The 25,005-nt window shown below is 42.9% G+C and overlaps 1 protein-coding gene across 1 annotated transcript in view; it reads right to left on the minus strand.

The window, feature by feature from the left end:
- Positions 1 to 25,005, minus strand: part of LOC144595463 (von Willebrand factor A domain-containing protein 3B-like) — a 144,049-nt gene that overhangs the window by 74,379 nt on the left and 44,665 nt on the right. Inside the window, exons 8-10 of the mRNA XM_078402975.1 lie at positions 14,188 to 14,304; positions 10,413 to 10,588; positions 4,479 to 4,633 (exon numbers count right to left, since the gene is read on the minus strand). Coding sequence (XP_078259101.1) covers positions 4,479 to 4,633; positions 10,413 to 10,588; positions 14,188 to 14,304 — 448 coding nt within the window. The remainder of the gene's footprint in view (positions 1 to 4,478; positions 4,634 to 10,412; positions 10,589 to 14,187; positions 14,305 to 25,005) is intronic.

Here is a 25,005-nt window from a genome sequence, read left to right on the forward strand (position 1 = left end):
GAGGGAATAAAGGAAGGCCTGGGTGGGGGGTGCTGCCTTGAGGTGGGGAGGGTGGGAAGAATAAAGGAGGGCCTGGCGTGGGGGTACCGCCTTGAGGGGGGGCGGGGGGGAAGAATAAAGGAGGGCCTGGTGTGGGGGTGCTGCCGTGAGGGGGGGCGGGGGATGGGGGGGGGAACAAAGGAGGGCCTGGCGTGGGGGGTGCTGCCTTGAGGTGGGGAGGGGGGGAAGAATAAAGGAAGGCCTGGCATGGGGGGTACCGCCTTGAGGGGGGGCGGGGGATGGGGGGGGAGAACAAATGAGGGCCTGGGTGGGGGGTGCCGCCTTGAGAGGGCGGAGAACAGAGGAGGGCCTGGGTGGGGGTGCTGCCTTGGGGGGAGAGAACAGAGGAGGGCCTGGTTGGGGGTGCCACCTTGAGGGGGTCGGGGGGGGTAGGGGAGAACAAAGGAGGGCCTGGCGTGGGTGACCGCTGTGAGGGGGGGCAGTGGGGGGGGAGAAAAAAGGAGGGCCTGGCATGCTGGCGTGGGGGACCAGTGGGGGGGGGACAAAGGAGGACCTGGGTGGGGGACCGCCGTGAGGGGGGGCAGTGGGGGGGGGGAAGGACAAAGGAGGGGCTGGCGTGGGGGGTACTGCCTTGAAAGGTGGTAGTGGGGGGGAGAACAAAGGAGGACCTGGTTGGGGGTACTGCCTTGAGCAGGGGTATTGGAGGGGGGGAAGAACAAAGGAGGGCCTGGCGTGGGGGACCGCCGTGAGGGGGGGGGGCAATTGGGGGGGGGAAGAACAAAGGAGGACCTGGGTGGGGGTACTGCCTTGAGGGGGGTGTGGGGGGGGGAGTACAAAGGAGGACCCGGCATGGCAATGCCACCTCGAGGGGGGCTGGGGGAGGGAGAACAAGGGTGCACCTGGCGCGGGATACTTTGTAACTTTGTCGGCGCCCTTTATGTGGCGACTATTGCATACCTTAAGTATGCAAGCAAATAAATTTTACTGACGTCACATGTGACAGTAAAGTATTCAATTCAATGCCTTACGTTTATGAAGAGTTATGTACAATTCACTGACCTCTTTATAACGGATTGCAATAACTGACCTCTTTATAACGGATATTGGTTATACGGGACCAAATCTTTTATACACCGTTCAATGTTTCACGGAATGACCACTAGGTAGATGGAGCGATTCTTGGTTTAGTTTAGTTTTACATTGATGTTGCTCCATTCCTACTACTGTCCTTACAACTGTACTAATAAAAGTTCTTTGAATACTTTGGAGAAACATACATTTGAAGACAGTTATTGAACCATTTTCAAGTCATTTTTGAACAACTAATAGTTTGATGTAGAGATACGGTGTGGAAACACCAGGTCCATGCCACGCGTACAACTAGTTCTATCCTGCACACTAGAGACAATTCACGGTGTGTAGAATAGAACAATCACAGTCACAATGATCATGATCAATTTGAACATTGCCAATGCCCATTGAACTTAAATACAGCCAGTCTGTCCAGACATGGACGGTCAAAAGGCCTATTGTAGTGTTGTGTGGTTCCATAAGTGGAATTCTCTGCCCCAGAAGGCAGTAGAGGCCAATTCACTGGATGTTTTGAAGAGAGAGTTAGATATAGCTCTTAGGGTTAACGGAATCAAGGGATATGGGGAGAAAGCAGGAACGAGGTACTGATTTAGGATAAGAAAATAACTGCAGATGCTGGTACAAATCGAAGGTATTTATTCACAAAATGCTGGAGTAACTCAGCAGGTCAGGCAGCATCTCAGGAGAGGAATGGGTGACGTTTCGGGTCGAGACCCTTCTTCAGACGAAGAAGGGTCTCGACCCGAAACGTCACCCATTCCTTCTCTCCTGAGATGCTGCCTGACCTGCTGAGTTACTCCAGCATTTTGTGAATAAATACTGATTTAGGATGATCAGCCATGATCATATTGAATGGCGGTGCTGGCTCGAAGGGCCGAATGGCAGACTCCTGCACCTTTTTTTCCATGTTTCCATAACTCTAACTTAAAGGTGTTTCCACTGAGGTTCCACAGGGCTAAACAGGGAGTCCTGCATATTGTGCATCAGTGATTGCGACATACATGTGAGGGTTATAACACGGAGACTACATATAGCTCTGGGCTTCAGATTATGAGAGAAGGTGCAAGGGGGCAGCACAGTGGCTCAGCGGTAGAGTTGCTGCACCAGAGACCCGGTACCCTGACAACTGGTACTGTCTGTACAAAGTTGGTACATTGTCCCTGTCACTGCATGGGTTTTCTCCCCGTTCTCCTGTTTCCTCCCACACTACAAAGACGTCCAAGTTTGTACGTTAATTGGCTTTGGTACAAAGAAAGTTGTAAATCGTCCCTGGTGTATAAGATAATGCTGGTGCCCTGGGTGATCGCTGATCCGTGCAAACTCAAAAGGCTGAACGGCCCGTTTATGAGCTGCATCTCTAGTTTAGTTTAAAGATACAGCGCGGAAAAAGGCCCTTCAGCCCACCGAGTCCGCACCGACCAGCGATCCCCGCACATTAACACTATCCTGCACACACTAGGGACAATTTACACATCCACCAAGCCAATTAATCTACATACCTGTACGTCTTTGGAGTGTGGGAAGAAACCGAAAATCTTGGAGAAAACGCACGCAGTCACGGGGAGAACGTACAAACTCCATACAGACGGCACCCGTAGTCGGGATCGATCCCGGGTCTCCGGCGCTGCCATCGCTGTAAAGGTCCTGTCCCACTTAGGCGAATTTTTAGGCGACTGTCGGCGACTGTTAAAATCATAGCAGATCGCCAACATTTTTTTTAACCCTACGACAATGACCACGACAATGACCACGACAATGACCACGACAATGACCACGACAATGACTACGACAGTGACCACGACAATGACCACGACAATGACCACGACAATGACCACGACAATGACCACGACAATGACCACGACAATGACCACGACAATGACCACGACAATGACCACGACAATGACCACGACAATGACTACGACAATGACCACGACAATGACCACGACAATGACCACGACAATGACCACGACAATGACCACGACAATGACCACGACAATGACCACGACAATGACCACGACAATGACCACGACAATGACCACGACAATGCTGAATCAGGTCAATACAAGATACTTTTTTTGTGAAACTAGCACCTGGCTGAGAGATTACACCATCTTCGGAAACATCGCAAAATTCCCACGCTTACCTGTCCGTCAAACTGTCGCCTCCAATCTACCTGTCAAATGTCCTGACGGTAAATAAATTGGTTAAACAAAACTATCTTCTGGTATCTTCAAATGCCTTTTCTTAATTTAATATTACGTGCTTCCAAATGCATCTGCGACAACCTAGCAAACCTGGGGACAGCATGCGACAGCGCCCGCAATGAGCTACGATACCTGGCGACAAGCCAGCTGTCGCCAAAAATTTCTATCTGGAAATTTTTTCCGCGACGCGCCGAGATCCGCTACGATTCATTGAAGACTCCTCACGATCATGCCCGCGACACCCCGGCGAACAATCAGCCTAGTCACCGGCAGTCGCCTTAAAATCATGGGACAGGCCCTTAAGGCAGCAACTCTACCGCTGCTCCACCGTGGCCATCCTAAGTACATTTACTTCCCTGCTGATGTAATAAAAGGATTTACAAGGATGTTGCCAGGTGTGGACTATTGTTGCTTCAGGTTGGGGTGGGAGATTTTTCTGTGGAGCAGAAGATGCCGAGTGGAGACATTGAGGTGCATAAAATTACCAATGGGCCGGTGGAGAAAATAGGATGGACCTACAGATAGCAAGCTTAAAAACCAACGATTATTGATGTAAAGTAATTAATTACAGGGGAAACAATGGCGGCACGGTAGCGCAGCGGTAGAGTTGCTGCTTTACAGCGAATGCAGCGCCAGAGACTCAGGTTCGATCCTGACTACGGGTGCTGTACTGTAAGGAGTTTGTACGTTCTCCCCGTGACCTGCGTGGGTTTTCTCCGAGAACTTCGGTTTCCTCCCACACTCCAAAGACATACAGGTATGTAGGTTAATTGGCTGGGTAAATGTAAAAAAAATTGTCCCTAGTGGGTGTAGGATAGTGTTAATGTACGGGGATCGCTGGGCGGCACGGACTTGGAGGGCCGAAAAGGCCTGTTTCCGGCTGTATATATATGATATGATATGATGATAAGGAAAGAAAATTTATTGAAAGGATGAAAGGGAACTGTGAAAGGATCACTCCTTGAAAGAGTAAAAAACGTCCATGTCTTTAAGTATTTTAATGCGTATACAGGGCAAGTACGTGGATCCTGGTCTGTGGGATTGGGCTGGGTTGATCTTTTTCCAATGGTACTGACCTAATGGGCTGAATGGCCTCACTCTTCTCAACAACATCTCTTGCTTCTTTGATTCAATGGATCGTACTGTTATCAAAAGGCTTTTAGCCAAGGGATCCAAACTCACCTCCGTTGCATCTGCTCCAGTGCAGCCTTCATTCTCTGCTGGTATTGCTTGCACTTCTCAGCAGTGATGTAAACATGCATCACAGAACCGTCTTTCCACTGGGTGTGTGCGAAGTGGCCACAGTACTTGGCATTCACCAGTTTCATTCTAGATTTCTGTTGAAGTAGAAACTATTACATTTATCTGCAATCAACACCATGCTAATAGAAATTCATAGAGTAGAATTAGGCCATTTGGCCCATCAACTCTACTCCACCATTCAATCATGGCTGATCTATCTTTCCCTCTCAACCCCATTCTCCTGCCTTCTACCCATAACACCTGACACCCGTACTAATCAGGAATATGTCAATCTCTTCCTTAAAAATATCCATTGACTCGGCCTCCACAGCCTCCTGTGCCAATGAATCCCACAGATTCACCACCCGCTGACTAAAGACATTCCTCAGCTGCTTTCTCTAGGTACGTTTTTTATTCTGAGACTTTGGCCTCTGGTCCTATTTGTCCTATTGTCCTATTTGTCCTCTCCACATTCACACTATCCAGGCCTTTCACGATTCAATACAATAAAGATACAATCCCAATAGTCTTAGCTTAGTAAGTCTTATTTTAGTTTGTTGTCACGTGTACCGAGATACAATGAAAAGCTTCTTCGTGCATGCTAATCAGTCAGCGGAAAGACTATATATGATTATAATCGAGCTGTCCACAGAAGAGGTTGTAGATTCGGTTTTATTGAAGCAATGAGATTCCATGGTAATAGTAATTCAATCAGTCCACAAAGCCTTGAGTGCATTGGGCATCATCGGAATGGAGAGGAGAAGAGCCATCAAGAATACCACAGAGGCAGCGGAGAAAGCCTCGAGATGGCTCTGGATCAGGAGGGGAGATCTATGGGGAGGAGCTAATGCCACCTGAACACGTTGTGGTCTGAACAACCACAGCTGGGTCGCTCGGGTGGGGGTGTCTGATGTCGAAAGACCCGAAACACCCAATGACATCACTGATGATGTGTTCAGGAGCATCAAGAGATGTATTTCTCTGAATGCATTCAAGAGAGAGCTAGATAGAGCTCTTAAGGATAGCGGAGTCAGGGGGTACAGGGAGAAGGCAGGAACGGGGTACTGATTGAGAATGATCAGCCATGATCACATTGAATGGTGGTGCTGGCTCGAAGGGCCGAATGGCCTCCTCCTGCACCTATTGTCTATTTTATCAACCTTGGATCTCAGCACAGCGTACGTCTGTTTGCAAATTCTCATTCAACTCCCAGGTGAATCACCATTTTAGCCCAGTTGTTGAGGCACTCCAGCTGTTTGCAGAGAAATCCCTTCAGTCCCATTCCCCTGCTCTTTCCCCATAGCTCTGCAAATTATTTTCACACAAGCTTATCCAATTCCCTTCTCTCTAGATTCTGATTAACCATGTCTTCACTCTGCAGGCACCAAGTTCCAGGTCGCATCTGAGCGATATTTCTTTTGTCCTGGCATCCCGTTTCAATTTGTTTGGGGCGGCACGGTGGCGCAGCGGGAGAGTTGCTGCCTTACAGCGCCAGAGACCCAGGTTCGATCCTGACTGTTGTCTGTACGGAGTTTGTACATCCTCCCTGTGACTGTGTGGGTCTCCTCCAGGTGCTACGGTTTCCTCCCACATTCCAAAGACGTGCACGTTTGTCGGTTAATTGACTTCCATAAATTGGCCCCAGTGTGTAGGATTGGACTGGAGGACTGGTGATCGCTGCTTGACACAGATTCCGTGGGCCGAAGGGCCCATTTCCGTGCTGTATTTCTAAAGTCTAAAGTAAAGTTTAAAGATTCTTTTCCTCATCATTTTAAATCGGTGAAAGAACCATCAGCCAATACATTCTGCTACTTAAATAAAATCAGGAAATGCTGGAAAATCTCAGCAGTCAGGCAGCATTTGTGGAAAGAGAAAATAGTTAACCACAGAACCCTTACCCACACCACACCCAGCGCATAAAACCCAGACTAAGAGCCACCCCCACCACCCCAGTGTGACCCCAGTTAAAACTTGTCTTCTGCATAGCACATTGGTACAGTGGCGTAGGTGGTAGAGCTGCTGCCTCACAGCGCCAGAGTCCCGGGTTCGATTCTGATCTCAGGTGCTGTCTATGTGGAGTTTTCACATTCTCCCTGTGTGGAGTTTGCACGTTTTACCTGTGGCCATGTGGGTTTCTTCCGGGTGCTCCGGTTTCCTCCCACGTTCCAAAGACATGCAGTTTTTTATAGGTTAATTGGCCTCTGTAAACTGCGCCTAGTTTGGAGGGAGTGGATGTGAAAATAGGATAACACGGAACCAGTGTTAATGGGTGATTGATGGTCATCATTGACATGGTGGGCTGAAGGGCCTGTTTCCATGCTGTATCTTTCAATCAATCAATCAATCACATTTTAGGGTGCAGTCCAATTTCGAGCCATTTAAGTCCAGATGTAAACAAGGTTGTCCATTGGCATCATCACTAGAGGGCACTGCAACTCCGATTACATCCAGCCTCTTCACTTCTGGTTATTGTTTTGATGCAATTGTGCGGAAGTCATTGAATCACAAACATTCAGCAATCCATGTCCTCTCCCAGACTGACATCCACAGCATTAAGGGCTCAGTTACCCTCAGAGGTTATCCACTTTGGCGGCAAAAACAAGGAGGCAGATTATTATCTAAATGGTGTTAGGTTAGGTAAGGGGGAGGTGCAGCGAGATTTGGGTGTCCTTGTACACCAGTCACTGATATTTGGCGTGCAGGTACAGCAGGCAGTGAAGAAAGCTAATGGAATGTTGGCCTTCATAACACGAGGGTTTCAGTATAGGAGTAAAGAGGTTCTTCTGCAGTTGTATAGGGCCCTGGTAAGACCACATCTGGAGTATTGTGTACAGTTTTGGTCTCCTAATTTGAGGAAGGACATCTTTGTAATTGAGGCAGTGCAGCGTTGGTTCACGAGATTGATCCCTGGGATGGCGGGACTGTCATATGAGGAAAGATTGAAAAGACTAGGCTTGTATTCACTGGAGTTTAGAAGGATGAGAGGGGATTTTATAGAAACATATAAAATTATAAAAGGACAAGTTAGATGCAGGAAAAGTATTCCCAATGTTGGGCGAGTCCAGAACCAGGGGCCACAGTCTTAGAATAAAGGGGAGGCCATTTAAAACTGAGGTGAGAAAAAACTTTTTCACCCAGAGAGTTGTGAATTTGTGGAATTCTCTGCCACAGAGGGCAGTGGAAGCCAACTCACTGGATGGATTTAAGAGAGAGTTGGATAGAGCTCTAGGGGCTAGTGGAATCAAGGGATATGGGGAGAAGGCAGGCACGGGTTATTGATTGGGGACGATCAGCCATGATCACAACGAATGGCGGTACTGGCTCGAAGGGCCGAATGGCTTCCTCCTGCACCTATTTTCTATGTTTCTATGTTTCATCCATGTTGGCCTGGTTGTTCACAAATGGTTCTAAAACAACACCCGACCATGTGAAGAGGTTACCAGATGGACAGAAGAAATGTTTCAAAGATTGCTCAAAGCCTGCATGAAGAAATGCAATACTGCGCTGCCTCAGGATCATTGACCAATTAGACCAGAAGACATAGGAGCAGAATTAGGCCATTTGACCTTTCAAGTCTGCTCCATCATTCGATCATGGCTGATCTATTTTTCCCTCTCAACCCATTTCTCCTGCCTTCTCCCCGTAACATTTGATGCCCTTACTAATCAAGAACCTACTAATCTCTGCTTTAAAAATACCCAAATGGCGGCCCCCTAGCATCCAAAATAGAGAAGGGTGTCATTGAGAATCTTAGATCCATGCACTGGAAGCTTACAATAGCATTGAGTAAGCTGCTGAAGGAGCAAAGCAGTTACGCACCCATCCAAACTGTCAAGCACCTCTTGCCCATCCTTGAACGATCCACCAGTTTCCGTATTGGCCTCATTAGCCACCTCAGAACCCATGTCATCTTTAATCTTGAGTCACTGCTCAAGAAAAAGAAGCATTAACTGGAGCTGGTGCAAGGCTGGGTATCCTGTGGCGAGTGAATTAGCTGCTGCCACACCAAAGCATTTCCATCATCTACGAGGTGTGCAATTCTCCTGGATAAGCCCAGTTCTAACAACCTTCAAGGACCTTGCTTTCCCTCTATCTCCGTCCCTCCCCCACCCTAGTTCTCCAACTAGTTTCAATGTCCACCGGATTAATTTGCTTGTATGCCTCGTTGTCATCTTTCCCTCAGCCAACAATGAACCATTCTACCTTTCCTTGATCATCGTCTGCTTTGATCTGTCCTTTTCAGACTGTACATTCTCTTTGTACCCTTCAATATCTCTAGTTTCCCTCTCCCTTGACTTTCAGTCTGAAGGGTCTCGACCCGAAACATCACGCATTCCTTCTCTCCCGAGATGCTGCCTGGCCCGCTGAGTTACCCCTGCATTTTGTGTCAACCTTCAAGGACTACCTTCCTAAGCAAATCAACCTGCTTTACCAGCACCCCATCCACCACCTTAAACATCCACCTCTCCACGACTACTGCACTGTGTGTACCATGTATGATGTACTCTCCAGCAAGTGGACAAAACGTCTTCAACAACCTTCTACGTTTATGAGTGAGAACCCCCAAAAACTGAAAATGCTGGAGATTTGAAATAGAAAATCAGCGAAAATCTTCTGGTAAAACTTAACAGGTCAGGCAGGGTGGCGAATCTGTGGAATTCATTGCCACAGGTGGCTGTGGAGGCCAGGTAATAGATATTTTTAAGGTGGAGATTGACAGATTCTTGATTGGAAAGGGTGTCAGGGGTTATGGAGAGAAGACAGAAGAATGGGGTTGAGAGGGAAAGATAGATCAGCCATGAATGAATGGTGGAGCACAATTGATGGACTGAGTGGCTCCTAGGACTTATGAACTCATTAACCTATGAAGGCAGCATCTGTGGAGAAAAAACACAGAGTTTATGTTTATTCCACTCCTTCAACGTCTGCAGTAAGATGCTGCAGATATTCTGCCAATCGGTGGCGGCCAGTGCCACCTTCTTTGCTGTCGTGTGCTGGGGCAGCAGGGCGAAGGCCGTGGATGCCAGCAGAATTAACAAGCTCATCAGCAAAGCTGGCTCCATCCCTGGAGATAGTCTTGGAGGGGCGGATGCATCTCGGACAATACAGCTCACCCCCTCCATGACACACTGGTCAACCTGAGGAGCACCTTCAGAAACAGACTGGTTCCACCAAGATGCAGCACAGAACGCCACAGGAGATCTTCCTTCCCTGTGGCTATCACACTGTACAACTCCTCCCCCTTCTGTCGTGGGGTGGACTGACTCCCCTTCCTCTTCTCCCCCCCCTCCAACCCCCTCCCCCCAATCTTTACACATCCCACATCCTGGACTTTCATGTTTCATGTATGTTGGTGTGTTTTATGACTGCTGGCAGCTCAATTTCCCTCCTGGGATAAATAAAGTGCTATCAATAGACAATAGACAATAGGTGCAGGAGGAGGCCATTCGGTCCTTCGAGCCAGCACCGCCATTCAATGTGATCATGGCTGATCATTCTCAATCAGTACCCCGTTCTTGCCTTCTCCCCATACCCCCTGACTCCGCTATCCTTAAGAGCTCTATCTAGCTCTCTCTTGAATGCATTCAGAGAATTGGCCTCCACTGCCTTCTGAGGCAGAGAATTCCACAGATTTACAACTAACTCTCTGACTGAAGAAGTTTTTCCTCATCTCAGTTCTAAATGGCCTACCCCTTACTCTTAAACTGTGGTCCCTTGTTCTGGACTCCCCCAACATTGGGAACATGTTTCCTGCCTCTAACGTGTCCAACCCCTTAATAATCTTATACGTTTCGATAAGATCTCCTCTCATCCTTCTAAATTCTAAATATCGTATCATATCGTATCGTATTCCGTGTTTTAAACCTCACTTACTGCATCAGTCTGAATGCTCTCATTCTCAGGCTTCTCCTTTATGTCCACGACGCCATCGGAATGCCGAAAGGCACAGTCGACAAGTGTGTCGTAGAAGGTCAACTTACGAGCCTTTAATCCGTACTTCACGAGCCACTGCTTTGAAGTGATGTAGTCTTCTGTTCTTGAGGGTGACACTGGCTGGTGGACAGTCACAGCTTCCTCGTCGAAGCAAAGACATAGCAAGGGAAAGGATGACAGAGGGACAAATAATTTATTAATATAAGCAGGTATGTGTACACATTTCAATAAAAGCAACAATTCCCAGTCATATTTTACTTTGCAGATAACAATAATTTATTACAGGAATTAGGTTTCCCGTCGGGAAAACATCTTTACTATGCAGCCTTGTTCTATTGTTTTACTTTACGAGATACAGCGCGGAAACAGCCCCTTCGGCCCACCGAGTCCGCACAGGCCAGCAATCCCCGCACATTAACACTATCTTACACACACTAGGGACAATTGACACTTATACCAAGCCAAATAACCTACAAACTTGTACGTCTTTGGAGCGTGGGAGAAAACTGAAGATCTCGGAGAAAACCCACGCGGTCACGGGGAGAACTTACAAAGTCCGTACAGGCAGCACCCGGAGTCGGGATCGAACCCGGGCCTCCAGCGCCGCAAGGCAGCAACTCTACCACAGCACCACCGTGCCTGCCCCATAGTTAAGCCCTTCATGCAATATTTGTGTCCCCGAGTTTATTGATGCATCATCTCTTCCACTCTCACTCAGATCTTTGGATTCGAGAAAGCAAACAGCTTACTTTCTATTTAATTTAACAACTTACACAGCGGTCCTGCCAATGAATACAGAGCGGTTTGTTGATGTTAATGTAGCCATGACAACCAAAAGCCACCCTCACAGATGTAAAATATTTGCAAGTGAACAAAAGCTCAGGATTCAGTTCCGAGGCAAGTCTATCAGCTACATGCTTAACTAGACTTTGGGTCATAAGGTCATGTGATTGGAGCAGAATTAGGCCATTCGGCCCGTCTACTACGCCATTCAATCATGGCTTACCTGTCTCTCCCTCCTGACCCCATTCTCCTGCCTTCTCCCTATAACCCCTGACTCCCGTACTAATCACGAATCTATCTATCTCTGCTTTAAAAATATACATTTTGAGATTAGGTTACTGGTCAAACAACCAGGGGCCCCGAGTATCTGGAGACATGAGTTTCAATTCCCACTGGAGAATTTAAATTGAGTGACTTAAATAAATTTTGAATTAAGCATCAATAATTATGACTACAAAACCACTGGAATGTCATTAGTTCACTAATGCCCACCGGGAAATGAAATTTGCCATTATTTTCAAGATGGAGATAGATTTTTGGTCATTGGATTTGTCAAGGGTTGTTGGGAACGGGCAAGAAATTGAAGTTGAGACCATGATTGCATTAAATTGTAGAGCAGACTACAGGGAGCGCTTGGTATTTATTCTCCATCTGTTTCTCATAACCTTTTATTAATCAGTCTGGCCGAGATATTGCCTCTCAAACGCCCTCTAAAATAGCCTTCCAAAATGTTCATTTCAGGATACAATCACTCAGATGGAGTAGAACTGTGAGAAATATAGTGAAAATATGTTACAATTAAATGTTTCTGCAATTTTTAAATTGTGTGCGGTCCTCATCACTTAACTGTTCGGTATTTCTGTATTCCCCTTAAAATATTGATTACTAGCAGCCAAAGATAATTTAGCTGGTAGTTTATTAGCAGATGAAAATATAGTCAAAGTGACAATCAGTTAACTATTCGTGGAGGGACACAACACATTTCAGTCATTGGTTGTGATTTATTTAATCTCACCATGACACCCAACCTTGGAAAAAGAGAGCAGAGAGGCAACTCATTCCCAACACTCTACACAACCATACTTTAATCTGTTGTTGGTGGAAGCAGCAAGATCAAAGTGCAATCATAGTTTCTCTTTCTTTTGAGACTTGGGTAAAACTCTGCCATCACAGATATCCCAGTGGAGACCATCAGTCCATGAGCATGATGAAACAAGGAACTGCAAATGCTGGTTTACGGGGGAAAAGAAGGCACAAAGTGCTGGAGTAACTCAGCGGGTCAAACAGCATCTCTGGATAATAAATGGGTGACGTTTCAAATGGGAACCCTTCTTCAGAATCAAAATCTGATCACTGGTCACTGAAAGGAAGCATGCAGGTACAGCAGGCAGCGAAGAAAGCCAATGGAATGTTGGCCTTCATAACAAGAGGAGTTGAGTATAGGAGCAAAGAGGTCCTTCTACAGTTGTACAGGGCCCTAGTGAGACCGCACCTGGAGTACTGTGTGCAGATTTGGTCTCCAAATTTCAGGAAGGATATTCTTGCTGTTGAGGGCGTGCAGCATAGGTTTACTAGGTTAATTCCCGGAATGGCAGGACTGTCATATGTTGAAAGACTGGAGCGACTAGGCTTGTAGACACTGGAATTTAGAAGGATGAGAGTGGATCTTATCGAAACGTATAAGATTATTAAGGGGTTGGACACGTTAGAGGCAGGAAACATGTTCCCAATGTTGGGGGAGTCCAGAACAAGGGGCCACAGTTTAAGAATAGGGGGTAGGCCATTTAGAACTTAGAACTGAGATTGAAAGCAAGCGTGCAGGTGCAGCAGGCAGTGAAGAAAGCGAATGGTATGTTGGCATTCATAGCAAGAGGATTTGAGTTTAGGAGCAGGGAGGTTCTATTGCAGTTGTACAGGGCCTTGGTGAGACCGCACCTGGAGTATTGTGTGCAGTTTTGGGCTCCTAATCTGAGGAAAGACGTTCTTGCCTTAGAGGGAGTACAGAGAAGGTTCACTAGATTGATCCCTGGGATGGCGGGACTTTCATATGAAGAAAGACTGGATAGACTAGGCTTGTACTCGCTGGAATTTAGAAGACTGAGGGGGGATCTTATAGAAACATATAAAATTCTTAAGGGGTTGGAGAGGCTAGATGCGGGAAGATTGTTCCCGATGTTGGGGGAGTCCAGAACCAGGGGTCACAGCTTAAGGATAAGGGGGAAGTCTTTTAGGACCGAGATGAGAAAACATTTCTTCACACAGAGAGTGGTGAGTCTGTGGAATTCTCTGCCACAGAAGGTAGTTGAGGCCAGTTCATTGGCTATATTTAAGAGGGAGTTAGATTTGGCCCTTTTTGCTAAAGGGATCAGGGGGTATGGAGAGAAGGCAGGTACAGGTTACTGAGCTGGATGATCAGCCATGATCATATTGAATGGCGGTGCAGGCTCGAAGGGCCGCATGGCCTACTCCTGCACCTATTTTCTATGTTTCTATGAGGAAAAACGTTTTCAGTCAGAGAGTTGTGAATCTGTGGAATTCTCTGCCTCAGAAGGCAGTGGAGACCAATTCTCTGAATGCATTCAAGAGAGAGCTAGATAGAGCTCTTAAGGATAGCGGAGTCAGGGGGTATGGGAAGGCAGGAATGGGGTACTGATTGAGAATGATCAGCCATCATCACATTGAATGGCGGTTTTGGCTCGAAGGGCCGAATGGCCTACTCCTGCACCTATTGTCTATTGTCTATTGACCTGAAACATCACCTATCTATGTCCTCCAGAGATGCTGCCTGACCCGTTGAGTTACTTCAGCACTTTGTGCCTTGCTTTCAGTCTATGAAAATGCATCACTCAAATGTACACAATTCTTACATATTGAGCTATGCAGATGCTTCACGTGATTCATTCTATGAAGGCCAATCACTAAAATATAGCACCTGCAATAGACGTGGTCTGCGGGGCGCCCGTGACAATGGTTTGAACTTCTGCCAATGTGTTTCTGGCTTCTTCTATCTCGCACCAGATGAGAAAAACATCTTCTCTGACTCCGGCTCCTGAAAGAAAGGGGACCAATTACGCTGGTTGATTCGTATCGCAATCTTTATCGATCAGATCTTTAACCACCACCTGAGAAGTTTAAAATCTGAAGAATTGGACGCAACTGAAAACCATGCAAAACATACAACTGATGAGATAAGCTGTAAGCTTTGGCACAAATCTTAAGCAATGCGCAACTCAGTGTGAGCTGCATGCTTCAATTGGTCATTCTGTTGCTAAGCATGGTAAGTATCTGGAAGATTGAACTTATACTCAAATAAATCTTTTGTTGCAGTAAGTCCTGTCATAATGGTTCTTATTTATTATCTGACATTGTTCACATGCACCCGTTATGTTGGTTAAAAAAGGGCAGCGTATAAATATTCAACAACTGTTGACGGGACATTTGTACAAAGAAGTCTTACTAAATAAATTACAATATAGCCATTTTATTTTTAATAACAGTATATTAAGCAGAAATAGTTTGCAAACTAGATTTTTTGAAATGCTAAAGAATTAAACAAAGCTCCTGATTCAATTTCTCTTCCTTTTTGTGATGGAAATCGTTCCTGTGACAAACATTTGTGTTCTCATTTTGCAATGCTCTGCTCATAAGGTCATGTGATAAGAGCAGAATTAGGCCATTCGGCCCATCAAGTCTACTCTGCCATTCAATCGTGGCTGATCTTTCTCTCCCGCCTAACCCCTTTCTCCTGCCTTCTCCCCATAACCCCTGACACCCGTACTAAACAAGAATCTATCTATCTCTGCCTTCAAAATATCCATTGACTTGGCCTCCACAGCCTTCTGTGACAGAATGCCACATATTCACCACCCTCTGAGTAAAGAAGTTTCTCTTCATCTCCTTCCTAAAGGAAAGTCATTTAATTCTGAGGCTACGGCTTCGAGTCAAATAACGATTTTTGAATTACATGACGTCGTGTCAAATAACGACTTTGAATTGTATGTCTCCTGCGCAGCAACTTTGAATTTACAGCTTAAATGAAAATGAAAGTTTCGGAGAAAGGCTTCCTTTTCCTGGAAGATTGCTCCACTTAAAAGAATAGTTAAAACAAAACAGGAAATATAATGTTTGACCTCCCACTGCATAATCATTCAGCCAATAAGACTGCATACATTCAGTAGTCACGCGCCTAACCGGATGTTCAATTTCACCACTCGGTTTCTTCAAGGCTTTCAGAGAAGCAAATGTTCAAAATATTTGTGCTCAGTCTATATAAGCTTCATTCATTTTGCACGGTGCTAATTTCCAGTGGTTTCTGAAGGCATATAATTCAAAATCGTTATTTGGATGTTCCTCTTTGACCAATGCTTTCTTTTACAAACTTAACCTCATTGTGCATGTCTTTCAGTCGTCTTTGTATTGTGCGTCTCCCCATCCCCACCCTCCAGAATCTACAGGGTAACCTTCAGCCATCTTCATCTTATTCGTTGTCGCCATCTCGCTGACTTACTTCATCTTGCTTCATCACCCTCCATCTTCATGCGCTTCCTCAGAAAACCTCAGTACAGTAAAACTCTGGTAACCTGCTATCCGGCTAATCGGATCTCCTGATAGCCCACCAGTTGATATTGGAGATGATTCCTTTCATCTCACCAGGTCCACACATCCCACTCGCCCTCCAGTCTCTGTGATCCTTTTCCGCTCACTCGAGTCCTATTTCTGACACAGCCCCTAAGGAATAGGAATAGAATTAGGCCACCCGGCCCATCAAATCTACTCCGCCATTCAATCATGGCTGATCTATCTCCCCCTCCTAACCCCATTCTCCTGCCTTCTCCCCATAACCTCCGACACCCGAACTAATCAAGAATCTATCTATCTCTGCCTTAAAAATATCCTTCCCCTCCCCCCCACTCCATCCCCCTCAACCCCCCTTATCCTCCCTCCTCCTCCCTCCCATCACCCCCCTCTCTCCCTCCCTCCCTCCCTCCTCCCTCCCTAGGAAATAGATTTAAACTTTAAAATGTGAATAACTTTAACAATATAACACCGATTTCAATGAAACCTCTTCCATTAGCACCAAAGGGACGACGGTGAGTAAGGTGGGCCTAAAATTGTCGCGCTATCGTGTACCGTTTTGGCTGTAGTTCAGGAACAAACAACCAAACAAACGAGAGTTTTAGTATATAGATGGGTCAAATGCAGGCAGGAGGGCCAAGCGTAGGTGGAACACATTGGTCAATGCGGGCAAGTTGGGCTGAAGGGCCAATTTCCACACGGTAAGACGATAACTAATGCTCTGTAACATCTTAAAAAGAGTGAATGGAAACAGTGTTTTACCATTAGTTTAGTTTAGTTTAGTTTAGAAAGACAGCATGGAAACAGGCCCTTCGGCCTACTGAGTCTGTGCTGACCAGTGATCACTCCGTATATTAGCACTATCCCACACATTAGGGACAATTTACAATTTTTACGGAAGCCAATTAACCTACAAACCGGCACGTGTTTGGAGTGTGGGAGGAAACCAGAGCACCCGGAGGAAGCCCACGTGGTCACAGGGAGAATGTGTAAATTCCGTAAGGACAGCATCCGTAATCAGGAATGCACGCGGGTCTCTGACGCTGTAAGATAGCAACTCTACCGTTGCCCAACTGTGCTGCCCTATTAAAAGGAATAATATCCAACCATCTGGAAAATCAGTCTAGCACCAAAGTCACCATGGAACAGTACAGAGGACAGGCCCTTCAGCCCACAATGCCAACAGCAAACATATTGGAGTTTGACATCCTCTACATTAACCAGCAAATGAATGTCATGGTGGAGCATTGACCTCTCGTCGGAGAGAGGAGGAGAACTTCTTCAAAGTAGAGATGCTGCCGCTCCCACTGAGTTACTCCAGCACTTTGTGTCTACCAAATGAATATCATGTTTGCTGGTGACACTGTGAGAGATAGATCAGTCATGATTGAATGGTGTGAACATTGACTTCTCCAACTTTAGATAGTTCCTCTGTCCCTCTCTTCCCCTCCCCCTTCCCAGATCTCCCACTGTCTTCCTGTCTCCACCTATATCCTTCCTTTGTCCCGCCCCCCCTGACATCAGTCAGAAGAAGGGTCTCGACCCGAAACGTCACCCATTCCTTCTCTCCTGAGATGCTGCCTGACCTGCTGAGTTACTCCAGCATTTTGTGAATAAATAGCCATGATTGAATGGTGGATTAGACTTGATGGGCCGAACGGCCTAATTCTGCTCCCTTATGTTCACTTATGAACAGGATAAGTTCAATTCTGTTCACTTCTGAACAGGATAATGATACTAGACAAACTGCCTCATCTTTCCTGAGAATACACTTCACTGAGTTTATCACGAACATTTACATTTACCATTAACAAGTCTGTCACTCCATTGGGCCTGGGAAATACACCAAAGTTTAAAAAATCTACAAAATTTGGTTTGTGTTCTCTTGTAAACTTCCAGTTGTTCACTGACAGCTGCACGAGACTCCAGGGGCGAATGCTGACAGAAATCTGTGAAGCGCTGTGTATGTGCCTTTCCCTGTGGTGCTCTCAGATCTCCTCTAAAGCTTCCATCTGCAACCTGCCAGCCTATTGTTTCTCCTGAAGCGGCCCCCCAGGGCTTCGAGGATGATTTGCCTCCTACTCCTTCCAGGGATCTGCAGACATTGCCACTGGTCAGGCAGGTGATGCTCGACAAGATCGGTGCACAGATTGTTTTAATAACCCTATGCTTCTTCTGCTCTTTGCCATGAGGCTTCGTGTTAGAGAAACCCAAAGTGCACACTGCCTTCCTGGATGCTTCACCAGCAGGGTAATCGACTTGATGCCCGGACCTCCCACAAGTCAAGTAAATAAAAGATGCTTTCAGGATACCCTTGAAGCGTTTTCTCATCCTTCCAGGGAATCAATTGGCAAGATGGAGCTCAAAGTGTTGTGCTCGTTTTACCATCTTTGTCAGTTGAGCGTGATCGAAAATTCAGTGCTCGTGATATTGAACAGGAAAAGAGCACTGATATAGGCACATTTATTCTGCTGACATCTATATACTAAAACTCTTGTTTGTTTGTTTGTTTGTTTGTTCCTGAACTACAGCCAAAACGGTACACGATAGCGCGACAATTTTAGGCCCACCTTACTCACCATCATCCCTTTGGTGTTAATGGACGACGTTTCATTGAAATCGGTGTTATATTTTAAAAGTTATTCACATTTTAAAGTTTAAATCTATCTCCTAGGGAGGGAGGGGGAAGGGAGGGAGGGGATGGAGGGAGGGAGGATAAGGGTGGGTTGAGGGGGATGGAGTGGGGGGGAGGTACAGTGAAAAGCCTTTTTGTCCTTTCACAAATTCATGTGGACTGCTCAATCCTATTTTGATTTTAATGCCTTGTTACCACTTTCTTATTGCATTTTACCTGCTTTCTCTCTCCTTTTCTTAAATAGTGGTGTCACATTTGCTACCTTCTGATCTATGGAACCAATGTAGAATATTATAGAAGTTTGGAAATATCAACCAATGCATTCACTAACTCCATTGTTATCTCCCACAGGTGCTGTTGCCTCCCAGCTCCAGCGCTCTGGGTTCAATCCTGACCTCCGCTGCTGTGGAGTATGTGATGAAGTGTGAGGTTCCCCTTTGGTTCCGGTGTACACCATGAGACCAAGGAACCGATTTAGGCCATTTGGTCCATCGAGTCCGCTCTGCCATTCGATCATGGTTGATCTATTTTTCCCTCTCATAAGTTCATAAGTTGTACGAACAGAATTAGGCCATTCGGCCCATCAAGTCTACCCCGCACATTCAGTCACGGTTGTTCTATCTTTCCCACTCAAACCTATTCTCCTGCTTTCTCCCCAGAACCCCTGATGCCTGTACTAATCAAGAATCTATCAATCTCCACCTTAAAAAGATCCAATGACACAGCCTTCACAGCCTCCTGTGGCAATGAATTCAATAGATTCACCACCCTCTGCCTAAAGAAATTCCTCCTCACCTCCTTTCTAAAGGTAGGTTCTTTTATTCTGAGGATATGGCCTCTGGTCTTCATATATCTGGTTCTCATATATCGATACACACTTCTTTTTTTTTTCTTTTTTTTAAATTATTTTTGAAAAGCATATGTACAAATAGAAATAAGAAAAAACACATTTGTTACAAAGTTCTTACATAGCTTCAATTTTTAAATTTTTGAAGAGAGAAAGTAAAAATAAAAATAAAAAACTATAAACTTGGGGAGAGAGAATAAGAGGGTTAATAAAAAATAAAAAAGGATCTAACAATAAAAATTAAAGGGAGTAGATCCGGGAGACAATAACCACAGTTGTACATCCAACCCCTAACTCAAGTTTCAACTTTTTATTTAAATTTTTTTTATTTTAGTCCTGTGCCAAACCCATTTACTTTTCTACAAATTCAATAAATGGAGACCATATTTTTAAAAATAACTCAGGTTTGTCGATTAAGGCAAACCTTATTTTTTCCAAATGCAGGGTCTCTGTCATTTCCGTAGTCCACATTTTAATTGTGGGGGTTATTGGTTTTTTCCAAAATTTAAGTATTAATTTTTTCGCAGTTATTAGACTATAATCAAGAAAATGTGCCTGACTTACTGTAAAATTTGTAGTATGTTCTGATAATCCTAATATAATAAATTTTGGGTCCATATCTAATTTTTTATTAATAACTTTAGAAACTATTTTAAAAATCTCCAACCAGAAGTTTTGCATTTTTATACAAGTTACGAAAATATGAGTTAAATTAGCTTCTTGAAATTGACATTTATCACAAATAGGAGAGATACTAGGAAAAATCCTATTTAATTTTGTCTTCGAATAATGTAATCTATGTATTATTTTAAATTGTATTAAGGAATGTCTAGTATTCAATGAACATTGATGTATATGTTGTAAGCTTTCATCCCATATATCTTGCATTATAAATTGATTCAATTCGTCCTCCCATGCTCGTCTATAAGATTCTGATGACGGAATGTCAGTGTCAAGGAGAGTATTGTAAATAAAGGATATTAATTTATTTGAATTATAATATCGATTCAGGCATACATCAAGTGCTTCTGGACCTCTAAACTTATATTCTTGCATGTGTGATTTTACATAATCTCTAAGTTGTAAATATCTAAAATAATTATTAACATGTAATCCGTACTTCTGCTGTAACTCCTGAAACGAAAGAAAAGTTCCCTTATGATAAAGATCTCCCACCCTTTTGATTCCATAACTTTTCCATTGAGCAAAGCCTCTATCTAAGACAGACGGTTTAAAAGAAGGATTATTCGCAATAGGAAGGAAAACAGATAATTTACTCAATTTTAACGTAAGCTTTAATTGTTTCCAGGTACGGATAACACTATGTATAATGGGATTACCTCCATATGTTTTTTTATTTAAATTTATTGGAGCTAAGAGGATCGCACCAATATCGAATGGTAAACATTCCTCTTTCTCCATCTTTAACCAATCCGGTTGTTGATCAGAATCATCCAACCAGCAGGTTATATTTTTAATATTAACCGCCCAATAATAAAATAAAAAGTTAGGTAAAGCAATTCCTCCATTAATTTTAGACTTACATAAGTGTCTTTTATTTATTCTATGAGTCTTGTAGTCCCAAATAAAATTAGTGACAATTGAATCAATTTTTTTTAAAAACTTTTTTGGAAGATAGATCGGAATTGCTTGAAATAAATATGGTAGCTGTGGAAGAAAGATCAACTTTATAGCATTACTACGACCAACTAATGATATAGGAAGTGTTTTCCAAAATTGGATATTTCTGTGTAATTTAGCAAGTAAAGGAGGAAAATTTGATTTAAATAAAGAAGTATATTTCCTAGTCACGTAAATTCCAAGATATTTAAACTTTTCATAGGCAATTTTAAAAGGAAATTGTTGAAGTATGGCCGGATTATGCTCCATTATTGGCATAATTTCACTTTTATACCAGTTAATTCTATAACCTGAAAATGAACCAAATTGAGTTATGAGATTTAATAAATTCGGAATGCTAATTTCTGGCTTTGTAATATATATTAATACATCATCCGCATATAAAGAAATTTTATTGGTTGTATGTTTAGTGTTGTAGCCATGAATATCTGAATTTGATCTAATACTCTCAGCAAGTGGTTCTATAATAAGGGCAAATAAAAGTGGTGATAGTGGACATCCTTGTCTACAACCCCTAGCTAAATGAAATTTAGATGACAGCATTTGATTAGTTAATATTCTAGCTGTTGGGGATGTATATAAAAGTTTCACCCATGCACAAAAATTTTCACCTAGTTGAAATTTTTCCATCACTGAGAAAAGATAGGGCCATTCTACTTGATCAAATGCTTTTTCAGCATCTAGCGAGATGATTGCTAAATCTTCATTTAATAGTCTATTTGAATAAATTATATTAAACAAGCGTCTCAAGTTGAAAAATGAATATCGTTTAGCTATAAAGCCTGATTAATCGGGGTGTATCAATTTGTCTATAACTAGACTTAATCTCTGAGCTAAAATTTTCGCTAATATCTTCTGATCAGTATTTAAAAGAGCTATCGCCCTATACGAACCAGGGTCTTCAGAATCCTTATCTTTTTTAGGAATGAGGATTATTGTTGATTCAGTCAGAGTTTGTGGCAATCTCTGTTGTTTAAAGGCGTGACTATATACAGTTTGCAAACGTGGAGAGATCAAACCACTAAATTTTTTATAAAATTCATTATTTAAGCCATCAGGGCCAGGAGTCTTCCCATTTTTCATGGATTTAATAGTCTCTTCAACGTCTTTCATAGTTATTTCTGCGCCCAGTAAATTTCTATCACTCACATTCAAACCAGGAAGATTACATTCCTGCAAAAACTTTTGCATCTACGCAGAAGTATCTGTTATTTTTGATGAATATAATGACTGATAAAATTGCAAAAATCTCTGATTAATATCCTTAGGTAGTTTAAGCAAATCTCCATTTTCTGATCTAATTTTATGAATTGTAGAATCATCTTCTAATTTACGGAGTTGACGTGCTAGCAATTTCTGTGGTTTATCTCCAAATTCAAAATGTTTTTGTTTAGTATATTGAAAAAGCCTTAAAATATGAGCTGAAAGGATATAATTTAACTTATATTTGAGAACTGCAATTTTATTATGTATTTCAATAGAGGGAGCGATGGCATTTGTTATGTCTAACTGTCTTATCTGACTTTCCAAGTCATTCTGTTCAGCTCGGTTCTTCTTGTTTTGAGACGCTTGAAAAGCAATAATACATCCTCTCACAAACGCTTTAAATGTTTCCCAAAGCAGGGACGCAGATGTTTCAGGAAGGTCATTTGCGTTAAAAAAAATCTCAAATTGCGATTTAAGATAGTCATAACATGCTTTTTCATTTAAGATTTGCGGATTAAATCTCCAATTAGTCTGTTTCCCCGTTACTCCTTGGAGTTTTACCCTAAATATTAAAGGGACATGATCGGATATAATAATATTATGATATTTCGAATTATACGTATAAGGAATAAGTTTGGAGTCCACCAAGAAATAATCAATTCTTGAATAAGTTTTATGCACAGGTGAATAAAATGAATACTCTCGGCCTGAAGGATTATCAATCCTCCAAACATCTTTTATATTTGCATTATTTATATAAGAGTTTAATAATTCACACGACTTGGATTTTGTTTTCCTTTGAGTTGAAGATCTATCCAAATAAGGATCTAATGTACAATTTAAATCTCCTCCAATTATCAAGTTATATTGTCCAAATTCTGGAATGGTATTAAATATATATTTTTTAAATAACGGATTATCAAAATTTGGTGCGTAGACATTCACCAATATCAATTTTGTAGAATATAGTTCTCCCACTAATATAACATATCTACCTTCAGTGTCGACTATAGAGGAAGTATTTATAAATGGTATACCCTTACGAATTAAAATAGCAACACCTCTTGATTTAAAGGGAAACGATGAGTGAAATACTTTATCAATCCATTTGCCTTTCAGTCTATTATGTGCTACATTTTTTAGATGAGTTTCCTGAAGGAACATTATGTCTGCATCAATAGATTTTAAATGTGAAAGTACTTTACCTCTTTTAATTGGTTCATTAACACCCTTGACATTCCAACTACAAAATGTAATACCTTTAACCCCTGTTTTCCTAATAGAATCTTGCATCTTAACCGATAAATGGTCTATAATAAAGCAAATGGTCTGGCACCCGGACTACAACATTTTTCTTGAATGAGGGGTGGATGATCTTTTGTACAGCGTAGAGTGCCTCCCGGAAATATCTCCCAAAAGTATATAATTTCTGAAAAATGACATGATAATAAAAGTTAAATCTAAAAAAAAAATCAATATATAAAAGGTTAAAAAAGTGCAGGAAAAAAGAAGAGACAACTAAAACTACAACTACAATTAGTGCAGTTAGTGTTAGCCACCCTAAGGTGGCAAAAAATCTAAGGACTTCCGTGAGATGTAAAAAAAAATTAATACTAGCTCCGTTTGTTAACACAGTTATTATTTGTTTTTTGTTTTTTTTAAAAAGAGAGATAAACGGGGCGGGCCCGAAACTAATTAGTCTATAATAAATCGATTTTTCTATCTAAAGTGTATTAATTAAGTATTCAAAGTAAGGTTTACATAAATCAAATATTACTTATACTTCTTATTAGTGATGATTAATAAAAATATATATGTTTTTTAATTAATAATTATTAGTTACGGTTAATATACGTATAGTATATACACTAAACTTAAATCTTTGAATTTTAATATTTTTAAAGTCCAATCAGATGTCTGCCAATTAAGATAGCCGTGAAATCATAATCAAGCCTTCAGCGACCTTTCGATCTCCCGAGCAAATTCCAGTGCTTTATTATAGTCAGTAAAAAAGGATTCATTTTGATTGTAGGTCACTCGGAGTTTTGCTGGATACAACATACCAAATCTGAGCGCTGGGATCTTCTTGAGAATAGATCTTGTCTCATTAAACAGTGCTCTTTTCTTAACCACCTCAAAGGGGTAATCTCTGAAGATGCGAATCTCATCGCCTCGGAATGATAAAGCTCTGTTACTAGCAATTCTTGACAGCATATCTTCTAAAACGTGAGCATTATGCACCCTCAGAATCAAATGTCTTGGGGGCGCATTAGCACCTGGCCGTGCTCTCAGTGCTCTATGGGCTCGATCCAGCAAGGGCTTTGAATCCATTTTCAAAACTTCCTGTAATAACTCAGCAGTAAAATCACGAACGTTTTTATCTTTTTCTTTGCTTTCTTTAACTCCAAGGATTCTTAAATTTTGTCGTTTTGAATGACCCTCTAAGTCAGTACATTTTTCGGTTAATCTCATCAATAAATCAGAAAGACGCTGAGTCTCCGACAATACTACTTTTGTAGTTTCAGCACTCGTCTCAGCTAAAGTTTCCAACTCACCTAAAGCCTCATCATGTTGTTCTATTGACGCGGTGATGTGGTTCAGCTTACCAGAAAAATCAGAGTCCAACTTTTGTAACTTGGAGGTTACTTCCTCCATGTGTTCATTCATAATTACACACATTTCAGCCTTTGATTTATCCAACTGCTCCTTAATAGTAGATAGTATTTCCCCCTTCATTCCTTTAAGGGACACTAATTCAGCTTTCATCTCTTGTAATTCAACTGTCATATTTACCACTTGAGACTTCATATCTGAAAGCTCCTCACCCACAACGCTGCGAAATTCTT

This window comes from Rhinoraja longicauda, chromosome 7 (genome assembly GCF_053455715.1).
Source record: "Rhinoraja longicauda isolate Sanriku21f chromosome 7, sRhiLon1.1, whole genome shotgun sequence".
NCBI classification, from domain to species: Eukaryota; Metazoa; Chordata; class Chondrichthyes; order Rajiformes; family Arhynchobatidae; genus Rhinoraja; species Rhinoraja longicauda.